Source organism: Schistocerca serialis, chromosome 9 (genome assembly GCF_023864345.2).
Source record: "Schistocerca serialis cubense isolate TAMUIC-IGC-003099 chromosome 9, iqSchSeri2.2, whole genome shotgun sequence".
Classification (NCBI taxonomy): domain Eukaryota; kingdom Metazoa; phylum Arthropoda; class Insecta; order Orthoptera; family Acrididae; genus Schistocerca; species Schistocerca serialis.
Window position 1 is genome coordinate 399,346,738 of NC_064646.1, and position 27,533 is coordinate 399,374,270.

The window sequence follows — 27,533 nt, forward strand, 5'->3', positions numbered from 1 at the left end:
ACTCATCAAATAAATGTCAGAATTCTGATGCAGCCAACTGGAGGGAAGCTCGATCCTGTGATTTGTGCATCTGATTCATTCAGCAAGTAAACACCCTACCCCCCCCCCCCCCCCCCTCCAATGAAACACAATTTTTCAAATAATTTACACACACACCTGCACATTTATCCTCACGTGCACAATGGTTACACTGGTATATGAGCATAGTGTATATGTAAGTGAATGTGAAGGAAACTGAATGAAAATGGGTTATTATTTATAAGGTACACAACTGTTCTCCAAACACACTGCCTTATTTTAGTATTACCCCATTTGTTAATGACTGTATCACCGCTTTAGAGAGAAAAATAATTTATCTAGTACACAAGTTTTGTTTGTTGTGATTTTTACGGGACTAATAATAATAATTTCGTGTGGTTCACTGACCTGGTGTCAATTTGATGTCATTTTGGCAACTTGTGCGTCCCTAACCTACCAAAGTCATCCAACTCGGGAAAGAGGATTTACAGTTTAGTGAGGAATCAGAGCAAAGTGTCATTTCTGGCACACCACTGAGAGATGACAGCAAGGTTAAGGGCACACTGAAAAATCTGTGGTCCAGCCATGATTCAATCCCATGACCCTTTGCTTTCCAGGCACTGACTTTAAAGCACTAACCATCACAGAAGCATCTACTGAGTGAAAGAGGTAATAATGATGAACAATGCGCCGCAGAAATGTGTACCACTCAAAGTAGTCTGCTGGCACAAACAAAATAATTATTACAATACACAAGGAATGATAAATCACAGCTAAATATCAAAGGTCCTAAATACCATAGCAAAACAAACTTACACTACTCAAAATTTTGATGATAAAGGAGGCTGCTGCAAGTGGCAAATAACTCTTTTTCGATCCAGCATCCAATAAGTTCTTCACTATTTCTTTTTGTTGCTCGGCAGTTCCTTTCAGAAATAAACCAGATTCAATAAATGAACCATATGCAAGAACACGTCCACTGTATATTTCACCAGTCTCCTAAAAAGAAAAAAAAAAAAAGAAATATGTACAATGACTACCACCTATTTCCACAAATATACTAAGTATAAACACACATTTATCATAGCACATAACTGTGAAATAATGATCCCCAACTGATCTACACACATAAAACAGCAATGTAAACTATGTTACATTCTATAGACAATTTGAAAAATATTCCAATGGTGTGGAATGAGCACTTTCCAGTAACATATTGGACATAATTGGTTTTTATATGAGAAAACAAACGAGCTCTTTCCAGTAATGTATTGGACATAATTGGTTTTTATATGTGAATACAAGCTGCTCACATACTGATGAATAAATATAAAAGTAAAAAATACTTCAACAAGAATAATAATGACCTGTTTCACTATCACCACTTGCGCTAAAATTTCTGAATTATTAATGTGCCTATGGAGGGGGGGGGGGGGGGGCTTTACAGGCGCTCAGCGTCGAGGTCTGACTATGGAGCATGAAGAGTTGCAAAAAAGAAATTTACAATTTACTCTTTAAGCTAACAATGTATCTAACTTGACAAGTGAATGTAAATTCTTGTGGCAACACCATTCACCTCTTTCTAAGCCAACATCAAATTTCAGTTATTGGTCATGATGGTCATTTTAAATGGTACTGTAATTGTGAAGGCATTGTTTTCTTCTTGAACTTTATGTAGATTATTTATCACTGCATTACAAAATATCTGTACTGTAAGTCTAACTAGCTATTTAAAGGAATGTGATCAAGACAATCATGGGAGAGTCCCAAACTGTTTTACCACTAGAATCAACTTTTCCTCCCAGAAACTGATCACTCCACAAAATTACTTCAAAAAGTAACATCAAATGAAAGCAGTCAAACCAAGCTTATCAACTGACTGAAACATCTTGCTTAATGCAAATACTGGAACTGGCTGTGCAAGCTGTTAAAGGTCAGGGGGTCAGGTGGCCCCCTGCAAGCTGCAGGTACAGGGGTTATTCACAATTACCTTTCTACATGTACCTCGGGGTTTCAGAAAATGACTGCGCAGAAACTACGAGACATACAGAAAAGAGGCACATATTAGTGGAAAGTGCATCTCTCCAAGTTTCAATTCTTCGAACTCATGACAAACAATTCCCATATACGCTCCACCTTCTCTGCTGACGGTCCTGACTGGCCTGTTTTACTAGCACTGCATAACCAGCCAGTTTCACGGAGTGTTTTGTACCACCCATAGACTGTTTTGTTTGTTGTTGCTTTTACCTGATATCTGATACAAAATCACTGAACCATTACAACTTAGTTCCCTACAACTATACCACGGCATGCATTACAAATCAAAACTTTGATGAAATGTTCTATGCAATGATGTGTGTCATTTTTCTGTATTTTTGCACAGTAATGTTCTGAAACCTCTTACATATTTATGAATAACCTTGTGTAGTCTGTATTTGAGAAGTGCAACTGTTCATGTGCACTACCGAAAACCTACTGTATTTTTTACTAAACATGTAGAATGGCATCACCTGTAAAGCAATCAGCAAATTTCATGATCTAAGAGTATAAACTTGTTAACAATACTCTAAATACTGTCAAACACATAAACAGTAAAACATAATTTTATTACAGAAAGCTGATGAAATGAATAGTACAAATGAACTTATTGCAGGAATGACTTGCTGTAGATCAAACAGACAGATGCACTGGTCTACTTGAGACTGGTAAACATCCCATACATATCATGTATCAAGACAGTTAAGATCCCACCCTTGCTTCCTAGCAAAGAAAATATTTTGCAATGATCGAGAAGAACAGTATCTCAATAAGAGTATATGAGAGTGGGCAATGCCTACAACAAATTGCTGTGCAAATAAACTTAGGATTGTGTACACCATGGTCAAGATTTTAAAATTTTGAAAGATAATCATATTTCTTGTTCTACGAAGATCTCCCCGCCACTTTGACTTAAATTCAATTGAACAGATCTATAACATATTCCCATCAAAAATCAGCAAGAGAAGTTAAGAATATTCTGTTAAGTTGAAAGGATTGACACTGCTGATGCACTCATGCTATGAAGAATGGCTGCGAAGGACAGTGACAGCCCGAAGTATGGAAATACAAATCAGTACGAGTGACTTTCCTGCACACATTTTGTCCTACAGTGCTGCCTGCTTGCACTTCACTAGGACATGCAAAAATGGGAGTTCGCCATGCTCTTCCACCCCCATGGTGAATTTTATGCTAGGATACAGAGAATTTCAAATGTTGGAGAAACTTTTGAAGCTTTTCATTCCTGTGTGACTACACCACCATTAGGTTCAACAGGGTATCTGAAAAAGCATGTGCGCTTCAGTTCAGATTTCCCCAGCGGTTTCTCTTTGAAATCCTCCATGAATAAGTTTGCCATAACCAGTGGCAGATGGCAACCCACAGCAACACCTACCATTTGTTCACAACACAGTAAAACTTCATTTGTACCTTTTTCTCACTTGTACGTTTTTGTTCTCTCTCACAAGTTATGATGCAGTGTTTCGGAGTAGACTGCCAGGACATGGATTGGTAAAGCCGATATTAGGCTATAATAAAATTTGATAGTGTAATAAGGAACTTTGTCAAAGTCAGACATTGATCAATTTTCTTTGATCATATCTAGCACCTTGCCTTAGATTTAATCACAAGAATCGTTCACCTTACATTTACTGCATGGAGAAATCAAGTGCTTGGAGCACTAGCATCGTTACAGCTGTCTGACACACAATGTTTGTCAATATGACTCCCAAATTTAAATGGTACATCACATATATAATGAAATTGATAGAAATATTCGCGGCAGATGAAGCACTGTGTAGCTTACAACATCCTGAATACAAAAACAGAACAAAAAGTGAGAGCTATAAAAAAAATTGTGGATGCTATTAGCCGCGAAGTAGGGCCAGGATATACCCCGAGAATATAAAGGAGAAAATCCACAACTTCTGTGGAAATAAAAAATTTTCATGACTGCAGTACACATTAAATTTATTTGCTTTTACATATTCCTCCTTCAGTGCATTTAAATAATTTCAAACACGTATGGTATTATTTTTGTCAATGTGCACTGCAGCATTAGTGCGCTAGTATGCCTATATAATGTTTTGTCGAATGTAACTTTTTATTTACTGGTTTTTCATTTGTATTTACCAATTAATTTGATACTATATTTCATATATATGTTTCTCACGCTTATACTTTTTTCCTATAGTCCCTTGAAAAATGTATAAACGAAGTCTTACTGTAGTCACCATTCAAGAGAAACTATGTAGATGTGAAGATGAATATGAAGTGGTTATTCAGTGTAGCAATAAATTCCTCCATAATCAGCCTGAGGGAGACAGAAAGCTTCACTCTGGTGATGCGGAGACCACATTCAAGCTCATCATAAGGTCCTGCTTATGAAGGCATAGTTCTTGCAGCCGTCGAATGAAATGTGTAGAGTTCCCGGAGTGGTGCTGACATTTGCTGACATAGGGGATTAATAAAGCCATTAAGTGGCCCTCACATGTTCAATATTTATTGAGCAACAATACTGTGTCAATATACTGTGCGAAAGTGCAAGACCAAGAAAGACGCTATACAACTGTGCTATATTTATGCCCGGGATGCGTCAGTTAAAATTCTGCCTTTGGAGTGAACATGTCAGCACTCAATGATGTAAAACTCGCACATACTGCAATTACAGTCACTACATGCTCCAAGACGACAAGCAAAAGGAACCAGTGATGAGCGAAAAAGTGGCTTGGAAGGCAGTCAGATCACTGCCATCCTAACATGTTCAGAGAACTTGCCACTACTGTTCATATATTCACATTCAATAATGCTGGAAGTGATCTATAAATCTGTAAAGAGTAAGATGCATTATTGTACAACAGTGATACTCCAAGTGTGTTCCACAGAGCTCTGGGGCTCTGCTAGCCCTCTTGAGCACTTCGCTAAAATAATATCAACCTGAAGAACTATGCATTTCAAGTCTTTTCACAAACTAAGAGAAAGAACTCTTATAAATATCATTGGTTTTGTAAAGTTATTTTCTCTCTCCGAGTACAATAGCTGACAATGAGGTGACAAGCAGCACAATAAATCTACAATCAAAAACTACAAACCAAAGAATTTAACTTGTATGAGTAAGTATGTGGCAACTCAATACGCATCACTACACAAGTATAAAGCAGTCATGCTGATGCTCTCACTCTCTCTCTCTCTCTCTCATCTAAACACGCCATGAAAATTCCACTGTTTGCTTTCCTTCTCTTCATCTCTCTCTCACCCACAAGCACACTAACCTGCCTCCAATGATTTTGCTGCTTTGCTACCTATGCAGCGTATTCTGTGAGTGATACAATAAAAATTATTGATCACGTGAAGGTTAGTGGAACTAAAGCAAGTTTATCATGCAAATGTGGTGTTCCTGAAGGAACAATCAGGAGATGGGTGAAAGAAGAGAATAAATTTAGAAGTTTTGTAGACATAGCTGAAAGTGATGTGGGAATGGACACGAAAAGAGCTAAACTGGAAAAAGACAGGGAACTTCCAAGTGCCTTTATGGACGGTTATTAATACAGAGTAGTGATGGTGTGACACTTTCTGGGCCACTTATTAAAGCCCAAGCTCATAAATTCCACTTTGATTTACATGGCAACAAAGAGAACTTGTACCTTCCTAAGGATAGTTTTCAAGATGGAAATGTCGGCACAGAATTTGCCAATCAATCACTGAAGGAGAAGCACAGTCTTGAGAGAATGAATCTGCTTCACAGTTCCCTGAAATTCTACACAAAGTGATGTTAAATGAAAATTTGATCATAATGCGTATAACTGATGAAACAGTGCTTTGTTACGGATTGCTTCCAACCAGAACACTCAATTAAAATAATAATAATAAAACAGAAAACAAAGCGGGTTTGAAAAATGAATCTAAACAAAATAACACTCCTCTCTGCCACAAATTAATCTGGCAGGCATAAAATGAAACCTCTATGTATATGTAAAAATAAAAGCTCGAGATGCTTCAAGCACGTAAACGTGTCGTCACCACAATTCATTTACAGGCATTCAAAGATTGCCTGGATGACAAGTGACACTTTCACCAACTGGTTTTAGTTAGAGTTTGTTCTATCAGTGAGAAAGAACCTACAGTCACTTGAGCAGAGAGAGGACACTCTACCAATCCTTGACACACAGCCACACAGCATACTTCAATACACCAAAGTCTTGATAATTTTTATCAAAGCCAGCTTAGAGTTTTGAAACTACATTTATCTTCTAATAGAATGCTACAATATGTCCTTGCTACAACTCCAAACATATAAATCATTAATGAATCATGCTGACACACTCACCAATCACATATTTTGGCCCCACTCACAGTACCAAACTAATTCTGTGATTAATCCTAACCTTGGTAAAAAAAAAAAATTATATATAAGAGCCGGTCCCAAGCCCGGTTGTAAAAGGAGGAGGGGGAGGAGTAACACCTCGTAAAAAAACCTTGGTTCACCTGGCCCGGGTGATAGTACCTTGTGAGGGTCCCTTGCCAGGGATACGGCGAAGACCTCAACGGTAGTGAAGACGGAGATGAAGATCATCGGTACGGCGGAACTGGCGGAAGAGGCAAGCATTATCAACAAGATAAAGCATATTGAAAAGCCCAGACACGTCTGTGTGGCAACCACCGGTACTCTGGCCAGCGTCTGTTCACCATGTGAGGTGCGGCTGAACACCAAGCTCCAGGAACTAACAATCCCTGGTTCTAACTACCCAGCATTAGCTGGAACTTAATTACAAGCAGTATGATTCGTACAAGTAAAATTAATATTACCCCAGGTGGCCAATCCACTCGCCCTGTGGCGACAACCAAGCTATCGGATTCTGGGGAGCTTGGGCTCGTACGACAGAGAAAGTCGGAGTTCTCTAGTAAACGTCCACGAAAGTCCCATACATTTATTGGCACTTTTAACATTCAGACACTAATTCAGACAGGCAAACTTCATAATCTTACAACAGAACTCAACAAACAGAAAATTCAAATCCTTGCTCTCCAAGAGACCAGATTCACTGATTCAGAAACAATAGACTACAACAATTACCGTATCTTTAAAAGTAAAACAGACAAGAAAATTGGCAAAGGAGCTGCAATATTTGGCATGGCTTTTATTGTAAATAAGGACACCCTTGACTCTGTTATAGACATGAATCAAATCAGTAACAGACTAATGACCATGCGAATCAAGCACACCAACAAAATATATACATTTATTAATGTTCATGCACCTACCAACATTGCCAACAAAAAAGAACCGGAGAAGACAGAAAAATTTTGGGAAAAACTCGAAACTGAAATGTCCAAAATTCCAAAGGAGGATGTAAAAATTCTTCTAGGGGATTTCAACGCGCAAATTGGCAAAGAGAGGAAATATAAAAAAACAGTCGGTAATTACCCTGCACACAAATTCACGAACAAGAACGGCATGAGACTCATCGAGTTATGTCAGCAAAACAACCTAAAAATCGTGACAACATCACTTCGAAAAGACCCCAAGAAACAAAAAACATGGAGATCACCAAACCTTCAGCTTGGTGAATTTCAAATAGACCATGTTGCGATCTCCTATGACTTCCAGAAAGAAATACACGACGTTCAAGTCCGCAGAGGGGCAAATATAGATTCTGACCACTACCTTACCAGAGTTAAAATTAAATTCACTCCAAAAAGGAAACGCCAAAGGAAATCACCACTAATTCCCAAATTTGACTTGAAAAATATCAAGGAATCAGAAATTACAGAAGCATGGGATAAACAACCAACAAACAACTGGAAAGATTTCCGAACGAAAATTATACAGAAAGCAAGAGATTTGATTCCGTTAAAGAAAATATCCAAGCATCCATGGTGGAATTCGAATTGTGATAACGCATTAGAAGAGAGACAACAAGCCTTTTTAAATTACAATTGTGACAAATCAGAAACCACACAACAAACATTTTTCAAAGTGAGAAAACAAACAGCTAAAATACTTAGACAAACTAAAAGAAAATACCTTAATGAACAGCTAAACACAATTGAAGAAAACTTTAAGAACCACAGCACTCAAGATTTTTATAAAATATTCGCAAATCAAATCAAAGGATACACTCCACAAAATCTCTGCTTCCGGAAACAGAATGGAAAATTGGCACTAACTAACAAAGAAAATTGCCAAGAACTAGCTAAATATTTCTCACAACTCCTAAATTGCCCACAACCAAGTACAAGATTCCCCAGATTACAACCAGAACACACGAATGAGACTTCACTACCACCATCTCAAGAAGAAATTTATAGTCACATTAGAAAACTCAAAAATAATAAATCATCGGGAGAAGATGGAATTGTAGCTGAACTACTGAAAAACCTTGGTCCAAATTCGTTAAAAGAGATCACTAGCATCATCAAAGAAATTTGGCAGACAGAAAATATCCCAGAGGAGTGGAAGTGTGCACTAATTCACCCATTGCACAAAAAGGGAGAGAGATCAGACGTAAACAACTACAGAGGCATTTCACTTTTACCAGTTACCTACAAAATTCTATCTGCATGTCTCCTAAAGAGGGCACAAGAACAACTAGAACATACAATTTCAGACTACCGAGCAGGCTTTCGTCCTAATAGATCATGCCCGGAACAGATATTCAACCTTAAAACTATTTTAAAGATTAAAGCAATCAGGTCAAAACCAATAATCTGCACATTCGTTGATTTCAAAAAGGCATACGATTCCATAGACAGACAGTCTCTATGTCACATTCTCGAAGAACGAGGCCTAGACACTAAAACCCGAAAACTAATTGAACAAACACTAACAAAAACCAAATCAAAAATTAAATTCAGAGGGGAAATTTCGGAACCATTCTCAATTAAAACAGGAGTAAGACAAGGAGATGGGATCTCACCACTATTATTCAATATAGTTTTGGACAAAGTTATGAAAGAGTGGGAAGTAACACTAAGGAAACAAAGCTTTTGGAAGCCAATTGAACTAGGAAGAGGTAAAGGAAAATTGAACATCCCTTATTTAGCGTTTGCAGATGACTTGGCAATTATAACTGACAGTGAAGAAACAGCAGTAAAACAAATTGAGACACTTAAAGAATGTGCTGAGAAGGTTGGCCTGCAAATCTCCTTTGAGAAGACAGAATTCATCTGCTCAAAATTAGATATTTCGAAACTAAAAACAAAGTATGGTGAAATAACTAGAGTCAAGCACTTTAAGTATCTCGGTGAAGTTATTGAACCAACAGGACTTGAGAAAATAGCACAAAAAAACCGATTACAGAAAATCAAGAAAGTATTCGGACTTATTCAAAATATATATAACAAGAAATGTCTATCAAAAGGCACTAAAATCAGACACTACAACACAGTCATCAAACCAACAGTCACATATGCAAGTGAAACACTCTCCCTGAATAGAAAATTAGATTTACACGAAATTAAGAAAGTAGAGAGAAAAATTATTAGAAAAATCCTAGGACCACGATACACACAAGATGGATACAGGCTGCAGACTACCGAGACAACCGAAAAAATATCAAACATCGAGGCAGATATCAGGAAGAGGCGGATGAAGTTTTATGGACATATAGACAGATTACCTGGAAACAGGTTAACTAAACGTCTATTGGACTATATGACATCACTTAAGGCAACAATACCCTGGGTAACTGAAGTTAAGAAGGATTTGAAAAAGGCAAAAATTGACATAACAAACACATCAGACCGGGATACATTCAGAAGAAAAATCGACAAGTGGAAGTTTACTCCAGAGACGGAATCTAAACCTTTCCGACCAAAGTGGACCGAAGAAAGGAAGAAGGCCTTTGGGGAGGCAATGAAGAAATACTGGGAAAATAAGAAGAACATTAAGAAATGTTAATCACCTGCTTATCGTTCTCCCATGGGGACATTCGCTAATAATAATAATAATAATAATAATAATATATATATATATATATATATATATATATATATATATATATATATATATATATATATATATATAATAGAGGGAAACATTCCACGTGGGAAAAATATGTCTAAAAAGAAAGATGATGAAACTTACCAAACAAAAGCGCTGGCAGGTCGATAGACACACAAACAAACACAAACATACACACAAAATTCAAGCTTTCGCAACAAACTGTTGCCTCATCAGGAAAGAGGGAAGGAGAGGGAAAGACGAAAGGAAGTGGGTTTTAAGGGAGAGGGTAAGGAGTCATTCCAATCCCGGGAGCGGAAAGACTTACCTTAGGGGGAAAAAAGGACAGGTATACACTCGCACACACACACATATCCATCCACACATACACAGACACAAGCAGACATTTGTAAAGGCAAAGAGTTTGGGCAGAGATGTCAGTCGGGGCAGATGTACAGAGGCAAAGATGAAGTTGAAAGACAGGTGAGGTATGAGCGGCGGCAAATTGAAATTAGAAATTAGCGGAGATTGAGGCCTGGCGGATAGCGAGAAGAAAGGATATGCTGAAGGGCAAGTTCCCATCTCCGGAGTTCTGACAGGTTGGTGTTAGTGGGAAGTATCCAGATAACCCGGACGGTGTAACACTGTGCCAAGATGTGCTGGCCGTGCACCAAGGCATGTTTAGCCACAGGGTGATCCTCATTACCAACAAACACTGTCTGCCTGTGTCCATTCATGCGAATGGACAGTTTGTTGCTGGTCATTCCCACATAGAACGCTTCACAGTGTAGGCAGGTCAGTTGGTAAATCACGTGGGTGCTTTCACACGTGGCTCTGCCTTTGATCGTGTACACCTTCCGGGTTACAGGACTGGAATAGGTGGTGGTGGGAGGGTGCATGGGACAGGTTTTACACCGGGGGCGGTTACAGGGGTAGGAGCCAGAGGGTAGGGAAGGTGGTTTGGGGATTTCATAGGGATGAACTAAGAGGTTGCGAAGGTTAGGTGGACGGCGGAAAGACACTCTTGGTGGAGTGGGGAGGATTTCATGAAGGATGGATCTCATTTCAGGGCAGGAACCCAAACAGCCCTCGTCAAAGATTTACTGTCCTACACCCGTACTCTCTGCTGGAAATATCACTTTGCCACGAAGAAAAATGATCCTAATCCTACTCCTAATGATCCAATTCCCCAAGACACTATCCAAATTGAACCATGCCTGGAACAGTTCCGTCCTCCGTCACAGCGGGACCCACCTCCTCTTCCTCAAAATCACCCTCTCCTAACCTTCCAGGAATTTCTGACTTCCAGCCTTGCCTCTCAATCCTTCTTAAAAAACCTTAATCCTACTCCCAACATCACCACTGCTGAAGCCCAGGCTATCCGTGATCTGAAGGCTGACCGATCCATCGTCATTCTTCCGGCGGACAAGGGTTCCACAACTGTGGTACTTGATCGTCGGGAGTATGTGGCTGAGGGACTGCGTCAGCTTTCAGACAACACTACTTACAAAGTTTGCCAAGGCAATCCCATTCCTGATGTCCAGGCGGAGCTTCAAGGAATCCTCAGAACCTTAGGCCCCCTACAAAACCTTTCACCCGACTCCATCAACCTCCTGACCCCACCAACACCCCGCACCCCTACCTTCTACCTTCTTCCCAAAATTCACAAACCCAATCATCCCGGCCGTCCCATTTTAGCTGGTTACCAAGCCCCCACCGAACGCATCTCTGCCTACGTAGATCAACACCTTCAACCCATTACATGCAGTCTCCCATCCTTCATCAAAGACACCAACCACTTTCTCAAATGCCTGGAATCCCTACCCAGTCTGTTACCCCCGGAAACCATCCTTGTAACCATTGATGCCACTTCCTTATACACAAATATTCCGCATGTCCAGGGCCTCGCTGCGATGGAGCACTTCCTTTCACGCCGATCACCTGCCGCCCTACCTAAAACCTCTTTCCTCATTACCTTAGCCAGCTTCATCCTGACCCACAACTTCTTCACTTTTGAAGGCCAGACATACCAACAATTAAAGGGAACAGCCATGGGTACCAGGATGGCCCCCTCGTATGCCAACCTATTCATGGGTCGCTTAGAGGAAGCCTTCCTGGTTACCCAGGCCTGCCAACCCGAAGTTTGGTACAGATTTATTGATGACATTTTCGTGATCTGGACTCACAGTGAAGAAGAACTCCAGAATTTCCTCTCCAACCTTAACTCCTTTGGTTCCATCAGATTCACCTGGTCCTACTCCAAATCCCATGCCACTTTCCTTGACGTTGACCTCCACCTGTCCAATGGCCAGCTTCACACGTCCGTCCACATTAAACCGACCAACAAGCAACAGTACCTCCATTATGACAGCTGCCACCCATTCCACATCAAACGGTCCCTTCCCTACAGCCTTGGTCTTCGTGGCAAACGAATCTGCTCCAGTCCGGAATCCTTGAACCATTACACCAACAACCTGAAAACAGCTTTTGCATCCCGTAACTACCCTCCCGACCTGGTACAGAAGCAAATAACCAGAGCCACATCCTCATCTCCTCAAACCCGGAACCTTCCACAGAAGAACCCCAAAAGTGCCCCACTTGTGACGGGATACTTTCCGGGACTGGATCAGATTCTGAATGTGGCTCTCCAGCAGGGATACGACTTCCTCAAATCCTGCCCTGAAATGAGATCCATCCTTCATGAAATCCTCCCCACTCCACCAAGAGTGTCTTTCCGCCGTCCACCTAACCTTCGCAACCTCTTAGTTCATCCCTATGAAATCCCCAAACCACCTTCCCTACCCTCTGGCTCCTACCCCTGTAACCGCCCCCGGTGTAAAACCTGTCCCATGCACCCTCCCACCACCACCTATTCCAGTCCTGTAACCCGGAAGGTGTACACGATCAAAGGCAGAGCCACGTGTGAAAGCACCCACGTGATTTACCAACTGACCTGCCTACACTGTGAAGCGTTCTATGTGGGAATGACCAGCAACAAACTGTCCATTCGCATGAATGGACACAGGCAGACAGTGTTTGTTGGTAATGAGGATCACCCTGTGGCTAAACATGCCTTGGTGCACGGCCAGCACATCTTGGCACAGTGTTACACCGTCCGGGTTATCTGGATACTTCCCACTAACACCAACCTGTCAGAACTCCGGAGATGGGAACTTGCCCTTCAGCATATCCTTTCTTCTCGCTATCCGCCAGGCCTCAATCTCCGCTAATTTCTAATTTCAATTTGCCGCCGCTCATACCTCACCTGTCTTTCAACTTCATCTTTGCCTCTGTACATCTGCCCCGACTGACATCTCTGCCCAAACTCTTTGCCTTTACAAATGTCTGCTTGTGTCTGTGTATGTGTGGATGGATATGTGTGTGTGTGCGAGTGTATACCTGTCCTTTTTTCCCCCTAAGGTAAGTCTTTCCGCTCCCGGGATTGGAATGACTCCTTACCCTCTCCCTTAAAACCCACTTCCTTTCGTCTTTCCCTCTCCTTCCCTCTTTCCTGATGAGGCAACAGTTTGTTGCGAAAGCTTGAATTTTGTGTGTATGTTTGTGTTTGTTTGTGTGTCTATCGACCTGCCAGCGCTTTTGTTTGGTAAGTTTCATCATCTTTCTTTTTAGACATATATATATATATATATATATATTTAAAAATTGGAAATACGGAAGCGTCCGATCCCACCCGTCTGCTTTGACCCATGACGTCACAAATATGGCGGAAACAAAAACAAACACACACACTTTCCACAAGAAGCCTAATGACACTATCAGGACAAACGCGGGAAATGGGGTGTTTTGGGTGGGGGGCAAACTATATTTTAAATATAAACAAATTTAGACGCCTTGTGTAGCTACAACGTGTAAGTGAAGACAGCCATGCATGAATACCCACCCACCTCCCCAGGGGTCGTAACCCCTGCAACCCATAGAAGATGAAGATGCTTCAGTAGCTGATTAGTGTTTTTGTCTTTTTAAAAAAAAAAATCTCATGGGATAGAACGAACAGATCAGAAAGATAAATATAATAAACTAAAACAGAAATTGGAGGAAACAGATAATTAAAATAAGTAATAAGAGTTTTTAAATTTAAAAAAAAAAAAAATAATAATAATAATAATCTCACGAGATAGAACAAACAGATCAGAAAAGTAAATAAAATAAGATAAAACAGAACTGGAGACAGCCACACTCAAACCAAACTACGCGCCCTCATGACGTCACACACGACAACACCCTTACGTCACGGGTCAAAGCCAACGCGTGGAATCGGACGCTTCTGTCGACCCAAAAAATTAAGCAGAATTGTGGCCAATGTATTTACATGCACATCACTCAGGTCATCCGTACCATTGGCACAGACAAATCTATACCTACAAACGAACAACAAACATCTCAAAATTGTCCATAATGAAAAATAACTCTACCCAAATGTCTGAAAATTGCTCAGAATTAAATATAATATTTATAGAGGCTTATAACACCTAACAGACTACAAACAACTCATTACCAGATCTCATGATGACAAATAAACTGAAATGTTAACAAGTCTGTTTGCATTGCCATCATATGTAGCATACAGAGAAATATTCATTTTGAAAATAAAAGCAGCTTTTTGTTGTTGTAATGTATCATTTATTCCAATGCTTTTTGCCTTTTACTTTATAGCCTCCTCAGTGGCATCTAGAACAACAGTTTTGTTTTGACATGTGATATTTGTAGATTACAAAACAATGTCTCATTTTTTATGTAAATAAGTGATTACTTACAGTTCTTCGGATTTTTAGCTGGTATCTGCCTTTCCTCTCATCTGGTCACATGCTGGAGGCCACACTATAACTTCACTTATGAAACATAAGCATATTTCCATGTTCTGAATTTACTTCCATTTTCATGTTGTGGTATGGGCAAACAATATGAAAATTGTGAAACAAAAGTTTGGAACATGAAAATGTGCTTATGTGAAGTCATAGTGTGAGCTCCGGCATGAACAACCTGAGGAAATGCAAATGCCATCGAAAAATGCAACAAACTATAATTAATCACTTGTTTATAAGAAAAACAAGATGTGAACTGTTTCATAATTTACAAATATCATATGACAACAAAATGGTATCATTTCATATCCCACTGAAGGTGCCTTAAAGTGAAAGACAAAATGCATCTGGAAGAAATAAAATACATTGCACGAAGAAAATCAGTTTTTATTTACGAAAGGGAATTCTTTAAAATGACACAATGAAATGTGTACACCATTTATTTCTTTTTATGCTACAGTTATTAATTTAAATTTATGTTTTTATGTCTCATCCCCAAGATAACCCATTTATTATCTGTGGCTCAGAAATACACAAAATATCATTTACAAACTAAATAAGATGCCATTGGTCAAAACCATTAAACTGTATCCCATTCTACATTTGATCTGGGAGGGTGGGAGGGGGAGGACTTGAGAAATCGTTGAGTATCTGACCTTAATCAGTAACACTGAGGAAACTGAGTAAAATTTGAGTACATGGGTATTGCAATGTAGGCTAACTATATTTTGTAATTCTTATTTCAAAACTTAGCTTAATATTTCTTGATATTTCCGATATTTATTGTGTTCTCTACATCTCATGAAGAAGTAGAATTTTCATCGATGTGGCACGAGACAAAGCATTCATTAACAAAAGACAAGTACCTTGTTAAATGCTTGCTCTGCTCAAGTATTCACAATTAACTACCACTATAGCCGGCTGCTTAACACTATTTGTGCTAACACAAGATAAATTTAGCCCAGTAAATTTAAGGCACTCTAGTACTTCGCATCAAGTTATATGAAATAGCTGCTGTTTATCTGTTATCAGCAACTTAACCTTTACTTGACTACATTAGTATTTTTCCAAGAAAATACGTACCAATATCTATAATAATTGAGGGCTGTTAAACAACACATTACTAATTGTGAAACTTTACAATTAGTCTACCTTTGGTGGGGACTTCCAATGTGTCTACCATGAATGTTCAGAATTTCCCTCTATCTAATAAATTTGCAATGAAATGGCTAACAATCCAAAATTTAGACAATGGCTAATGGTTCACAGTCATATTTCTTTGGCCCATAAGGGTTACAGTACTAATTTTACTTACGCCTTTCGTTTTGCTGCCTGTTGACTGCAGTTCTTTATCAATGGCTGCGAAAACATCATCAATCTTTATTGAACTAAATGATGACAACAGACCCACTAATGTGGAAAAGAAGCCAGCTCGACTGTCAAGTCTGGGCGAAGCCAGTCCACGAACGAGCCGATTCAATGTGTACGAGGTCTCCAAACAGATGCCTTCCTTCTGAAATTGAAGCAGCCAACAAATTTTGTTGGGTGTTTTTCATTTGCATTTCACAACAGTAAGGCAGAATAAACAAAATGATGTTGTTGTGATCCTCATTTCGAATATTGGATTCAAGCAGTTCTCTATGCTAAAGTAAAATACATACCTCGAATTCTGATTCTTTAAGATGCAGATAATTTAAAATGTAAACAGCACCAGATATTCTTTGTTTCTCAACACTTGACGTTAGTTTTGAAAATGAATCCAACACCGAACCTTCAATTTTTGAAACTATGGACTGCATCTGTTTTGATTTTTCACCCATGTGCTCTTCCACAACACCGCTCGACGCCATTTTGCGGTGCAACTGAATCCAATGGCTTTACTATTTGCGACTTTTGTGTGGCAATCGAATTCCGAAATTTTGAAGTTCATTGACTAAACCAAAGAAGAAACGTTATCAACAAACAAAGTTTAGTAAGGATATTATACTTTTATGAAGTTCTCTCGGAACTTTATGTAGTCAAAATTATCAGTATCTCCTAACATATTCAATAGTACTCTCGGCGCATTCAACATGGCTGGGCGAAGTGATGATCAGAGGCAAGTAAACAGTTTCAGATTAAGTATTATTTTTCCGAACGTTTCAGTGTACATATGCAGGCATTTTCATCTGCTTAGTGCTACTTTGGCGATCAGATGATGTGTTTGTAGTGAATATGTGAAATAGTAATCAAGTGAGCATGTGAGGTTAAGAGCGTGGAAAGCCATTCAGTTTTCGTAATGCCCTAAAAGGACATCCAATGATTTTATCTTATTACTGTCTCAATATTAGTGTTAATTAAACATTTTACAGAGATTATGGGCGAAGAAAACCTCTACCGACGGAACCACCTTATAAGGCATATGTTGGTAATTTGCCTCAAGGAACCGTTCAAGGAGATGTCAACCACATATTTGGTGAATTAGACGTAAGAAAATAGATTATTTTTTTCTAGATTATTTGAACAATTATTTGCAAGCATCCCATGTAATATTGTTTCATTTCCTGAAGGTAAAATCAGTACAGTTAATTAAGGACAGAGATACTGATGAATTCAAAGGATTTGGCTATGTCGAGTTTGGGGATCTCGAAAGCTTGAGACGTGCTTTAGATCTAGACGGCAGAGTACGTGTAAACGATTGTATGCTCAGGATTGATGTAGCGGAAGCTAAAAGGAGTGAACGAGGTGGAGGATTTGACAGAGGAAGAGGAGGCGGTGGTGGCGGCGGTCGAGGTATGAAGAATCTATTTACCAGAAAAATGTAACTTATAGAGTAGTTTATCGTAATGTGTAATTTACAGTAGATTTTGTAGATACCTTCTGAAGTGAAGGTGGTTGTTCTAGTGTACCATTTGATTTATTTGCATTCTGACTGTGCTACTCACAACTTGTCTTTTAGCACTTAAGGAGAACATGTGAAATGGTAGTTTTTGTGTAGTTTTCTTTTGAGGGAGCAGTAAACTTGCCTTCTCTGGCTTTTATTGACATGAACTCTGCTAAAATTGTGATACGAGAGGTAATGCCCATCTAGACTAACGTGTACACAGATTTATTAAATGGATATTAAATTAGGCTTTGTTAATGAAGGACTGTAGGTTCTGATTAGTATGGTATAGATCATGTGACTCCTATAGATCCATTTTTAGTGTTCTTCTTTAATAGTTCTGGGATTAAGGCTTGGGTACTAAATTTAGCTGCCGCTTATAAGTTGTAAGTAATACAGCTTTCTTTTCCTTCAGTTACAGATATAAAATACATTATTACCTATATTGTGTAGACTGTTGTTTGCATCAATCTATTTTAAACTCATACTGGTGTGATATGTTATAGCTAGTATGGTGTGATATGCTATAAATCTTTGTTGCCTACCTCCTTTGCTGTTTTCTAGGTGGATCTGAGAATACAGTCACATTTACTTCATAAATAAGCCCAGCTAATTTGATTTGTATTTAATTCTATGGATCAGTGTTCAATATTTATAGTAAAACAGTTTATTTATTACAACAGAACACAATTTTTTCTCTGCAGTACATATTGATTTTACACCATTGATATCCCTTGTTAAAACATCTAAAGGGAAATATTGAACCTGTTGGTACCTCCTGTCTGTGTTGACATAGGACATCACCTTAATGGTGGACAGAAACTACTCTTTCAAAGCCAATGTATCAAATGTGTGAAGTAACTAAATTATAGAGATTTCACAAGTTTCGGCATCACAGACGCAAACTAGTCTTTATCAGCTTTCTACTTACGTGGACCATCAGCTGTGTTACATATTAGTAAGTCACATTGTGACACACAATTGTGTATTCTTAGTTGTTGTTTTCACCAGCTCTAAACCAAACTGTTACGTTCCACTGTAACTTACATCTTTAGTTAAGATACAGATCAGTCTATCAACATACTCTAGTTCCAAAAAAAAAGTAGAACCAGAATAACTTGTGTAATTTATGTTGCATTGAATATCTGATGTATGTTTGGGGGGGGGGGGGGGGGGGTGTTTGTTTCTGTATCAAACAGAGAAGTCGGAACATGTGAATAACTATCTCTCTGAGTACACACTCTTATATTCCATATTACAGGTCAGATCCAATGTCTGGTATCAGTAGGGTCAAAACGTTTAAAAAAAATAGCAAAATGTATTGGGAAGCAGGCACTATTTGTTTCTTATTATTGCCATAACATTGTGTTTCTAAATTGGCTACAAACGTAGATATGTTATTCTAATTTGTATTTGATGTCAGTTATGTGAAAATTGGGAAAGAAACTAATAATAGTGTTTTCATATCTAGAGTGCTGCTTTTTCTAGCTCATCAAAAAATCTAGATTTAAGTTTTCTGTTGTTTCTCTAAATTTGAGATGAATATGTGAATAATACTTAAATGTATCAGTGGACAGTGTCTTCTTCTCAAATAGTTTTCGACTTATTTGGTCCTCTCCCTCGTCCTAAAGGCTTCAGTTCACAGTTGTCAAACTCAAACTGTCTTATTCCCCCCCCCCCCCCCCCCCCCCCCCCACGCTATTCTAGGTGGATGCTGTGGCTGTCAAGTTGTTTATTATACTGCTTATATATTTGTTGTTTGTTTTGCAAGTTTGTCGTATGTAACATATGTCATCAGATTTACAGGCTCGTAATCAATCTCTGGTGTGTACAATGTTAACATTTACAAGTATAGAGTGAAACAGTCAGCATCCTGTCTTGTAGTAGTTACTGTGAATGGTTAGGAAAACTACTTCCATTAAAAATTTTTATGAACATACTGTTGTTTGTAGAAAGTTATATGGTCACCCTAATTAGGTTTAGTGGGTATTGCATAACAGAGGCAGCTACCCAGGTAGCTGACTGTTTATTGTGTGCACAAAAGTTTTTAAAAAAATTAGGCAATTTTCCATCCAATCCAAATAATGGTAGCTACAGAAAACCCAGAAGTATCAGTTTAAGATAACAGAAATTCCCTCCGCAGGTGAGAGTATTAAAATATGTGTGTTTTGCTCTTGAAAAGCACTGAAACCCACATAATACTTGGCATAGAAAGCTGGTTAAAACCATAAGTTGACAATATTGAGTCATTGGTGGGAAAAGGTAAGTTTATACCGAAATTTGCCAGTCATTAGGGGCTATCTGAAAGCTATATTATTCTTTGAAATAAAGTTTGCCAAGTTTGCTAGTAATTCTTTTTATTAGTATTACTGGTCTTGACAGATCTATACTGTTACAAGATAAGATGATTACAGCAGAGATCTGTCAAAACAATTTATAGTAATAAAAAGAATTACTAGCAAACTTGGCAAACTTGATTTTTCAAGAATAATGTATACTGAAAGGATAGGGAAATGGAGGTGCTGTATTTGTTGCAGTACACAAGAAACTAAAATCCACCAAAATAGAAATTGAAGCTGCCTGTAAGATTGTTTGAGCAAGACTGGGCATCGAGGGTGGACATAAAAGTAATGTGGTTCTTCAGTTGACCACTAGACTCAAATCCTGATGTAATCAAAAACTGTAGAGAAGACTCAACTCCACTTAACTTCAGTGCATGTTCCCTGGCCAGATTGTAATTGTTGGAGGAGACTTCAATAAGGCAACAATCAATTGGGATGGTTATAGTTCTGTTAGTCACGGGCTTGTCAAGACATCCTGTGAAACATTACTAAATGACTTCTCTGAAAAGTGCTTGGAACAGGTAGTTCGGAACCCCTTCATGATGGAAATATATTAGATCTGATAGCAAGAAACAGACCTGACTTATTTGAGGATGTCCACACTGAAACTGGTATCAATGGCCATGAGGCGGTTATAACAACAATGAATATTGAAGTACAAAGAGCAGTTAAAACATGTAGAAAGCTTTATATGTTCAGCAAATTAGATAAAGAAGCGGTAGCAGTATATCTCAGGGAGGAACTTAAAACCCTTCGCTCATGGCAGGAGCATGTAGAGGAACTATGGCTCATAGAATAGTTGACCATGCACTAGACAGATATGTATCCAGTACGACAGTTCATAATGGGAGTGATCCTCCATGGTATAGACACTATAAAGAAATCTATAAACAGACTACTACATAATCTATATAAATCGAAGCTTCCTGCAATGGGTGTTGTACCACATATGAGACCCTTTTGGTGTATTGTTATTGAACTACAGTTGGTAGGGATGTGGGTCTTTTGTGGTGTCACTATCTTCAAATGTATTTCCAAGTGTTGCTGCATGGAAGCAATAATTTGAACTTTTTTTAAATATGGGCCACGCAGGGTAGCTGCACGGTCCGAGACGCCTTGCCACGGTTCGCGTGGCTTCCCCCATCAGAGGTTTGATTCCTCCCTCGGGCATGGGTGTGTGTGTGTGTGTGTGTGTGTGTGTGTGTGTGTGTGTGTGTGTGTGTGTGTGTTGTCTTTAGCATAAGCTAAAGTTAGACTAAGTAGTGTGTAAGCCTAGGAACCGATGACCTCAGCAGTTTGGTCCCACAGGAACTTCTCACAAATTTCCAAATTTGAATATGACAAATATCTTACAGCTGTTTCAGACTTCGGAGGCTTATCAGGCTTCTCATACAAAGAAAAGCATAGGCAGAAACTTAATTATTGTGTCCAACAATACATAATAAGCAAGTGGTGTCGACAGGTACTAACAACATCTCTATGCCATCTCAAAATCTTTGACTCTTTAGCCTAACAGCCCGCTCCATCTTGCTTCTGTAGTTCGCTGTATGACTTGCTGTAATGTGGACGTTTGTACTTACCGATATGAAACATATTGAGTCTTACAGTATTAAGTGTGTGTTGCTTGGGCTACAACTCACCTGAATTCCCACAAGCATTTCTGTAGGAACTTACAGGGCAGAAAGATATTGTTCCCTTATTATTGACATCTTTGGGAAAATTAATTTGCAACAGCACATAATCATTCATAGTCTCTCTTTGGCCACCAAAAAATTGTTGAAATCTTCATAAACATTGTTCTTAATATTGAACATATGTACTCAGTAGTTTATTATGTAACCAACTCATAATACATTTTCCTCAAACCAACATGGATGTAACTGTTATGGAGAATAGAAGTGCCTGACAATACATGCACTCTGTTATGAAATTAGTACACACAATTAGTTTTTTTTACATCAGTCCTCATGACCCACACTCACAGCTTCAGTACACCTGTAACACTTCTCCTCCCTTTCGAACTTAAAAAAAGTTCTGCTGTGTACATTTTCATCAGTTTTCTGACAGACCCACTGTGAAATCTTCTCTTGTGTCAGCCTTTTCATGTCAGTGTAGCACTTGCACCCTACATCCCCAGTTATTTACTGGATATGTTCAAGTCTCTGTCTTCCCTTACAATTTTTATCCTCTACAGCTCCATTTAGTACTTTCGGAGTTACTCCCTGATATCTTATACATTTCCTATCATCCAGGCCACATTTCTAATCAGTGTTCTCTTGTATGTTCTTTCTTTGCCGGTTCTGTGGAAAACGTCATTCCTTTCTCTAGTATTTGCACAGGCATGACAACACTACTAAACAACACTGTCTGCACAATGTACTGTAAAGGCCGATGGTGGCTCAACAACAAGCCAAAGAACAGAATCCTCCAAGAGAAAATGAAAACTCAGCATGAAAGTCAATCTATGTGGAAGCAGAAAGTCCGAAACTGTGTAGAGATGTGCACGTGATAAACACATCACAATGTATGGCAGGTTCAGGTGGTTGAAGACTGAGCATACGGAAATGGAATGACATGAGATGCAAGGTGAGGTCTGCAGTCGATGAACGCTGCATTAGAACGGCCCCTCTTGGCTTACTGCGACTGGCAGGTACACTTGTCAGTGGGTCCACCAATACCGTGCATCATGTATACCCCCATGGCAGCTGTCAGCACTATTCCGTCGCAATAACCACGCCATCTCATATGTTTCCCTCACAGTCTCCACTGGTGTGGATACTTACTTACCTTATCAGTCCAACTAATTTTCAGCGTCCTTGTACAGCACCACACCTGAAACTCTTAGATTCTTTTCATTAATGGTTTCCTTGCAGACCAGTGCTGTGCTCCAAATATACATTTTCAAAAATTTCTTCCTCAAATTATAGCCGATGTTTGAAACTAGCACATATCTCTTGGCCAGCAATTCCCTCTGTGCCTACACAAATCTGCTTTTTATATTGTCCTTCCTCCGTCCTTCTTGTGTTATTGTGCTTTGAAGGTAGCAGAATTCCTTAACTTAGTCTACTTCGTGGTCCCCAGTTTTGATGAAAAGTTTATCGCTAATCTCAGTTCTTCTACACCTGATTATTTCTGTCTCTCTTCAGTTTACTCTCAATCCATAGTTTGTGCCTATTAGACTTCATTTCATTCAACATGTTCTGTAGTTCTTTGTTTTCATGAATATAACAGTATCTGCAAACCTTATCGCTGCAATTTTTAACCCTGAATTTTAAACCCACTCATTTATTCCCTTTGAGCCATTTGGTGTGTAAATTGAAAAGTAGGGGTGGAGGAATGCATCCTTTTACCACACCATTTTTAGTCCAAGCAAATTGTTCTTGGTTTTCCATTTTTACTACTGCCTCTTGATTCTTATGTATATGTAATCTCAAGAAACAAAGATGCTGTAACTTACCAAACGAAAGCGTTGGTATGTTGATAGACAATAAACGCACACACACACACACACACACACACACACACAAACACACACACACGCACACACACACAGATTTCAAGCTTTCGCAACCCAAGGTGGTTTCGTCAGGAAAGAGGGAAGGAGAGGGAAAGACGAGAGGATGTGGGTTTTAAGGGAGAGGGTAAGGAGTCATTCCAATCCCGGGAGCGGAAAGACTTACCTTAGGTGGGGGGGGGGGGGGAGGGGTGAGAAAGGACGGACACACACACACACACACACACACACACACACACACACAGATATATGCAGACACACGCAGACATATGTAAATGCCAACCTTGGGTTGTGAAAAGCTTGAAATTTGTGTGTGTGTGTGTGTGTGTGTGTGTGTGTGTGTGTGTGTGTTGTCTCTATCAACATACCAACGCTTTCGTTTGGTAAGTTACAGCATCTTTGTTTTTTGATATATTTTTCCCACATGGAATGTTTCCCTCTATTATATATATTTTACCCTATAGCTTACTGTAGTTTTGTCAGATTTTTAAGCTCTCTAATGCAACTACTAACTACTTTTTCAAACACCTTAGTGAGTGTCCTCTAACGGACCCTCAATTTTTTCCCATCCAATACAATATTTTTGTCAGCAACTTAGATGCATGAGCTGTTAAGCTCATTGTAGAATAGTTCATGCATATATCTGCTGTTGCTGTTAGCGGAATAGTACATAAGTTCTGTTAATCTTGGACTCGAATAGTGGATCCTCTGTCTTCCATATTGCCTCCTGTTTCATCCTCAGTCATATCATCATACAAGTCCTCACCCTCATACAGGCCTTCAGTGTACTCTTCCCACGTATCCGCTCTCTCCTCTCTGCTTAATGGCAGAATCCCCATTACATTGTTAATTTTGGTTGTCTTGCTTTTAATTTCACCAAAAGTTTTTTAGATTTTTCTATATGTGGAATCAGTCCTTCCAACAACCATTTCTTTTTAGATTTCTTAACATTTTTCCTGCATTCATTTCACCTTGGCTCACCTGCACATACTGTTTGTTGTGTTCCCAAGTGACTTTAAAACATTTTTGTGCTTCTTTCTTTCTTCGATTAATTGAAGTATTTCTTCTTTACAAAAGTTTCTCTGTCCTTGTACCTATGTTTTCCAGTCCAACTTCTGAAACTGTCAATTTTAGAGATGTCCATTCCTCATCGTCTGAACTTCACACTATGGTATGCATTATGGCAGTGTGTACAGCCTTAGACACACATCGTTATTTCTCAGTACTTCAGTATACCATTTTGTTTTGCACATTGATTCTTCTGGAAGAGTTTCTTGAACTTCAGCCTTCTGTTCATCATTACTAAATTTTGATCTGTTTGTAACTGCTGCTAAATATGCCTTACAATCCAGTATTGGAATCTCTGTCTGACCATGGTAATCTATATGAAATCTTCTACAGCTCTGGATCTTTTCCAAGTGTACCCACAACTCTTGTGATTTTTAGCAGTGTATTTGTTGTCATCAGGTGAAATATATTGCAGAACTCAATTATATTTTTTCTCTACTATTCCTACTACCAAGCCCCTATTCTCCTGTAATGCTTTTTTTTCTCTTCCTTTGCCTACTAACATATTCCACTCACTCATGAGAATTAGATTATGGCCACCTTTTACATATTGAAAGACCCATTTAGTATCCTCATACTTTTTCTACCTCTTCATCTTCTGCTTGTGATCTTGCCATGTATACCTGAACTATTGAAAACAGTGACATTGAAAGGACAAATGGCTGAACAATATCAATTACTCAGATTAGTGTTTTTTTAACATAAAGGAGTGAATAACAACAATGGAAATTTGTGATGAAATAAGATGTAAAACAAAGGACTAGCAACCACCCACCTGTAGCTGACTTGTGGCGCATAGACACACACAGCAGAAAACTGGCTTTCGAACTTCTGCTCTTTCTATAGATGAAGTATACATACACTCATACCCAAATGAGTGCACCCGTGGTCACATGAGACTCGCCACATATTACATAAAGAAGTGAGGTATTAACTCATAAGTCTTTGACCTCCTGCTCATTTGCATTTTCAACCATTTAACGGGGAAATCACATTAGGAGGCTGTTTGACACTGATTTTTTGGGATTTTTTTGTGGGAAGAATTAATTATAATATAATCAGATTTTGCTATCATTTCAGTCATATTTCAAGCAGTTTTTGTGAATTTTCTGGAATAATTTCAGCCAAAAATAACAAAGTTACACAGTGATGTCTGCCGAAGGTTGTGTATATAGTTCACCAATTGTGTGCAGTGTAGCCCTTCCGATTTTCATCTGAAACCAAAAATGTTTTTATCTTACATTAATAACTTATTTTCTAGGAACATGAACCTCAGTGCGTCTGAAAATAATGAAAATTAAAAATTTTGCAGGCATTGGAGCAATTTGCTTAGATTTTCACATTTTTTATTTTTTTCTCTAGAAAGAAAGAAAAATACCCTTAAAATCATGATATCATCTCACAAGTTGGTTCATCATACAACTTCATAAAGAGTCATACTATCAGTTTTCATAATGATCGGTTCCACACTTTTTGAGTTAGACTGCATGCAAATGTGAAAAAAGTCATTTCGAGAGAAACGCATTTGAAAAATAAATTCTCTGGAACTAAAAATTCAAGGAAGTTAGCAATAATGTAGAATGCTTACCGATTAATCTCTGATTCCAGCATCATATAGTAATCCTTCTTCTTCCTCATAGGCTTCAGTTTGCACTTGCAGCAGTGCTTTCCGAGATTTCCGACCTTCCTTAGATTCCAATGAACTAAGTTGATTCTGCTGGCTTGCCTGCTGGTTAACCATTTGTTTGGCATAATTGAAGCTTTGTGTGCCTACTAAAATTCCTGCCTTGTTCATGACCCTCAGAAGGGATGAATTTCCTTCATTGAATAAGCCTGCTGCTGAATATGATGCCAATTCAACGACTTTTATTCCAGAGTGCAAGTATTTAGGAGCTAATTGCCAAATAGCAGAATTAAAACTTTCATTCGTGTTTTGTGTGTGACCACCAAAACATCTCTCCATTAATTCATCCCTTGATAAATCTTCATGTATTGGAAGAATTTCATTTTGTACATAGGGGTAAAATGGAGTAGGGTGCAGTTGATGTTCCATCCCAAGAACTGTTCATTTCTGCCACTCACACCACCTGTCTTCTCCCTCTGGGCAATACTCATGTTAAGGAGTTCCATCCATGGAAATCATATGATAGTATGTCACCATAATTGCTTTTTCCGTGTCGTGTGCACTATGTCTTCAAATGCTAGTCCATAATAAGTGCTGAGCTTTTTCGCTAATGACTCTACATCTACATCTACATCTATACTCCGCGAGCCACCTTACGGTGTGTGGCGGAGGGTACTTATTGTACCACTATCTGATCCCCCCTTCCCTGTTCCATTCACGAATTGTGCGTGGGAAGAACGACTGCTTGTAAGTCTCCGTATTTGCTCTAATTTCTCGGATCTTTTCGTTGTGATCATTACGCGAGATATATGTGGGCGGTAGTAATATGTTGCCCATCTCTTCCCGGAATGTGCTCTCTCGTAATTTCGATAATAAACCTCTCCGTATTGCGTAACGCCTTTCTTGAAGTGTCCGCCACTGGAGCTTGTTCAGCATCTCCGTAACGCTCTCGCGCTGACTAAATGTCCCCATGACGAATCGCGCTGCTTTTCGCTGGATCATGTCTATCTCTTCTATTAATCCAACCTGGTAATGGTCCCATACTGATGAGCAATACTCAAGAATCTGACGAACAAGCGTTTTGTAAGCTACTTCTTTCGTCGATGAGTCACATTTTCTTAGAATTCTTCCTATGAATCTCAACCTGGCGCCTGCTTTTCCCACTATTTGCTTTATGTGATCATTCCACTTCAGATCGCTCCGGATAGTAACTCCTAAGTATTTTACGGTCGTTACCGCTTCCAATGATTTACCACCTATGGCATAATCGTACTGGAATGGATTTCTGCCCCTATGTATGCGCAT

General features: G+C 39.0%; 2 protein-coding genes across 2 annotated transcripts in view; one reads left to right on the forward strand and one right to left on the reverse strand.

Moving 5' to 3' along the window:
- The window catches only part of LOC126419792 (myb-binding protein 1A), a 114,157-nt gene extending 97,319 nt beyond the window's left edge, over nt 1-16,838 (reverse strand). Inside the window, exons 1-3 of the mRNA XM_050086976.1 lie at nt 16,479-16,838; nt 16,133-16,330; nt 835-1,017 (exon numbers count right to left, since the gene is read on the reverse strand). Of these exons, the coding sequence (XP_049942933.1) occupies nt 835-1,017; nt 16,133-16,330; nt 16,479-16,667 (570 nt within the window). The 5' untranslated portion in view covers nt 16,668-16,838. The remainder of the gene's footprint in view (nt 1-834; nt 1,018-16,132; nt 16,331-16,478) is intronic.
- Nucleotides 16,735-27,533, forward strand: part of LOC126419793 (eukaryotic translation initiation factor 4H) — a 65,386-nt gene continuing 54,587 nt past the window's right edge. The window contains exons 1-3 of the mRNA XM_050086977.1: nt 16,735-16,915; nt 17,169-17,283; nt 17,367-17,589. Of these exons, the coding sequence (XP_049942934.1) occupies nt 16,890-16,915; nt 17,169-17,283; nt 17,367-17,589 (364 nt within the window). The 5' untranslated portion in view covers nt 16,735-16,889. The remainder of the gene's footprint in view (nt 16,916-17,168; nt 17,284-17,366; nt 17,590-27,533) is intronic.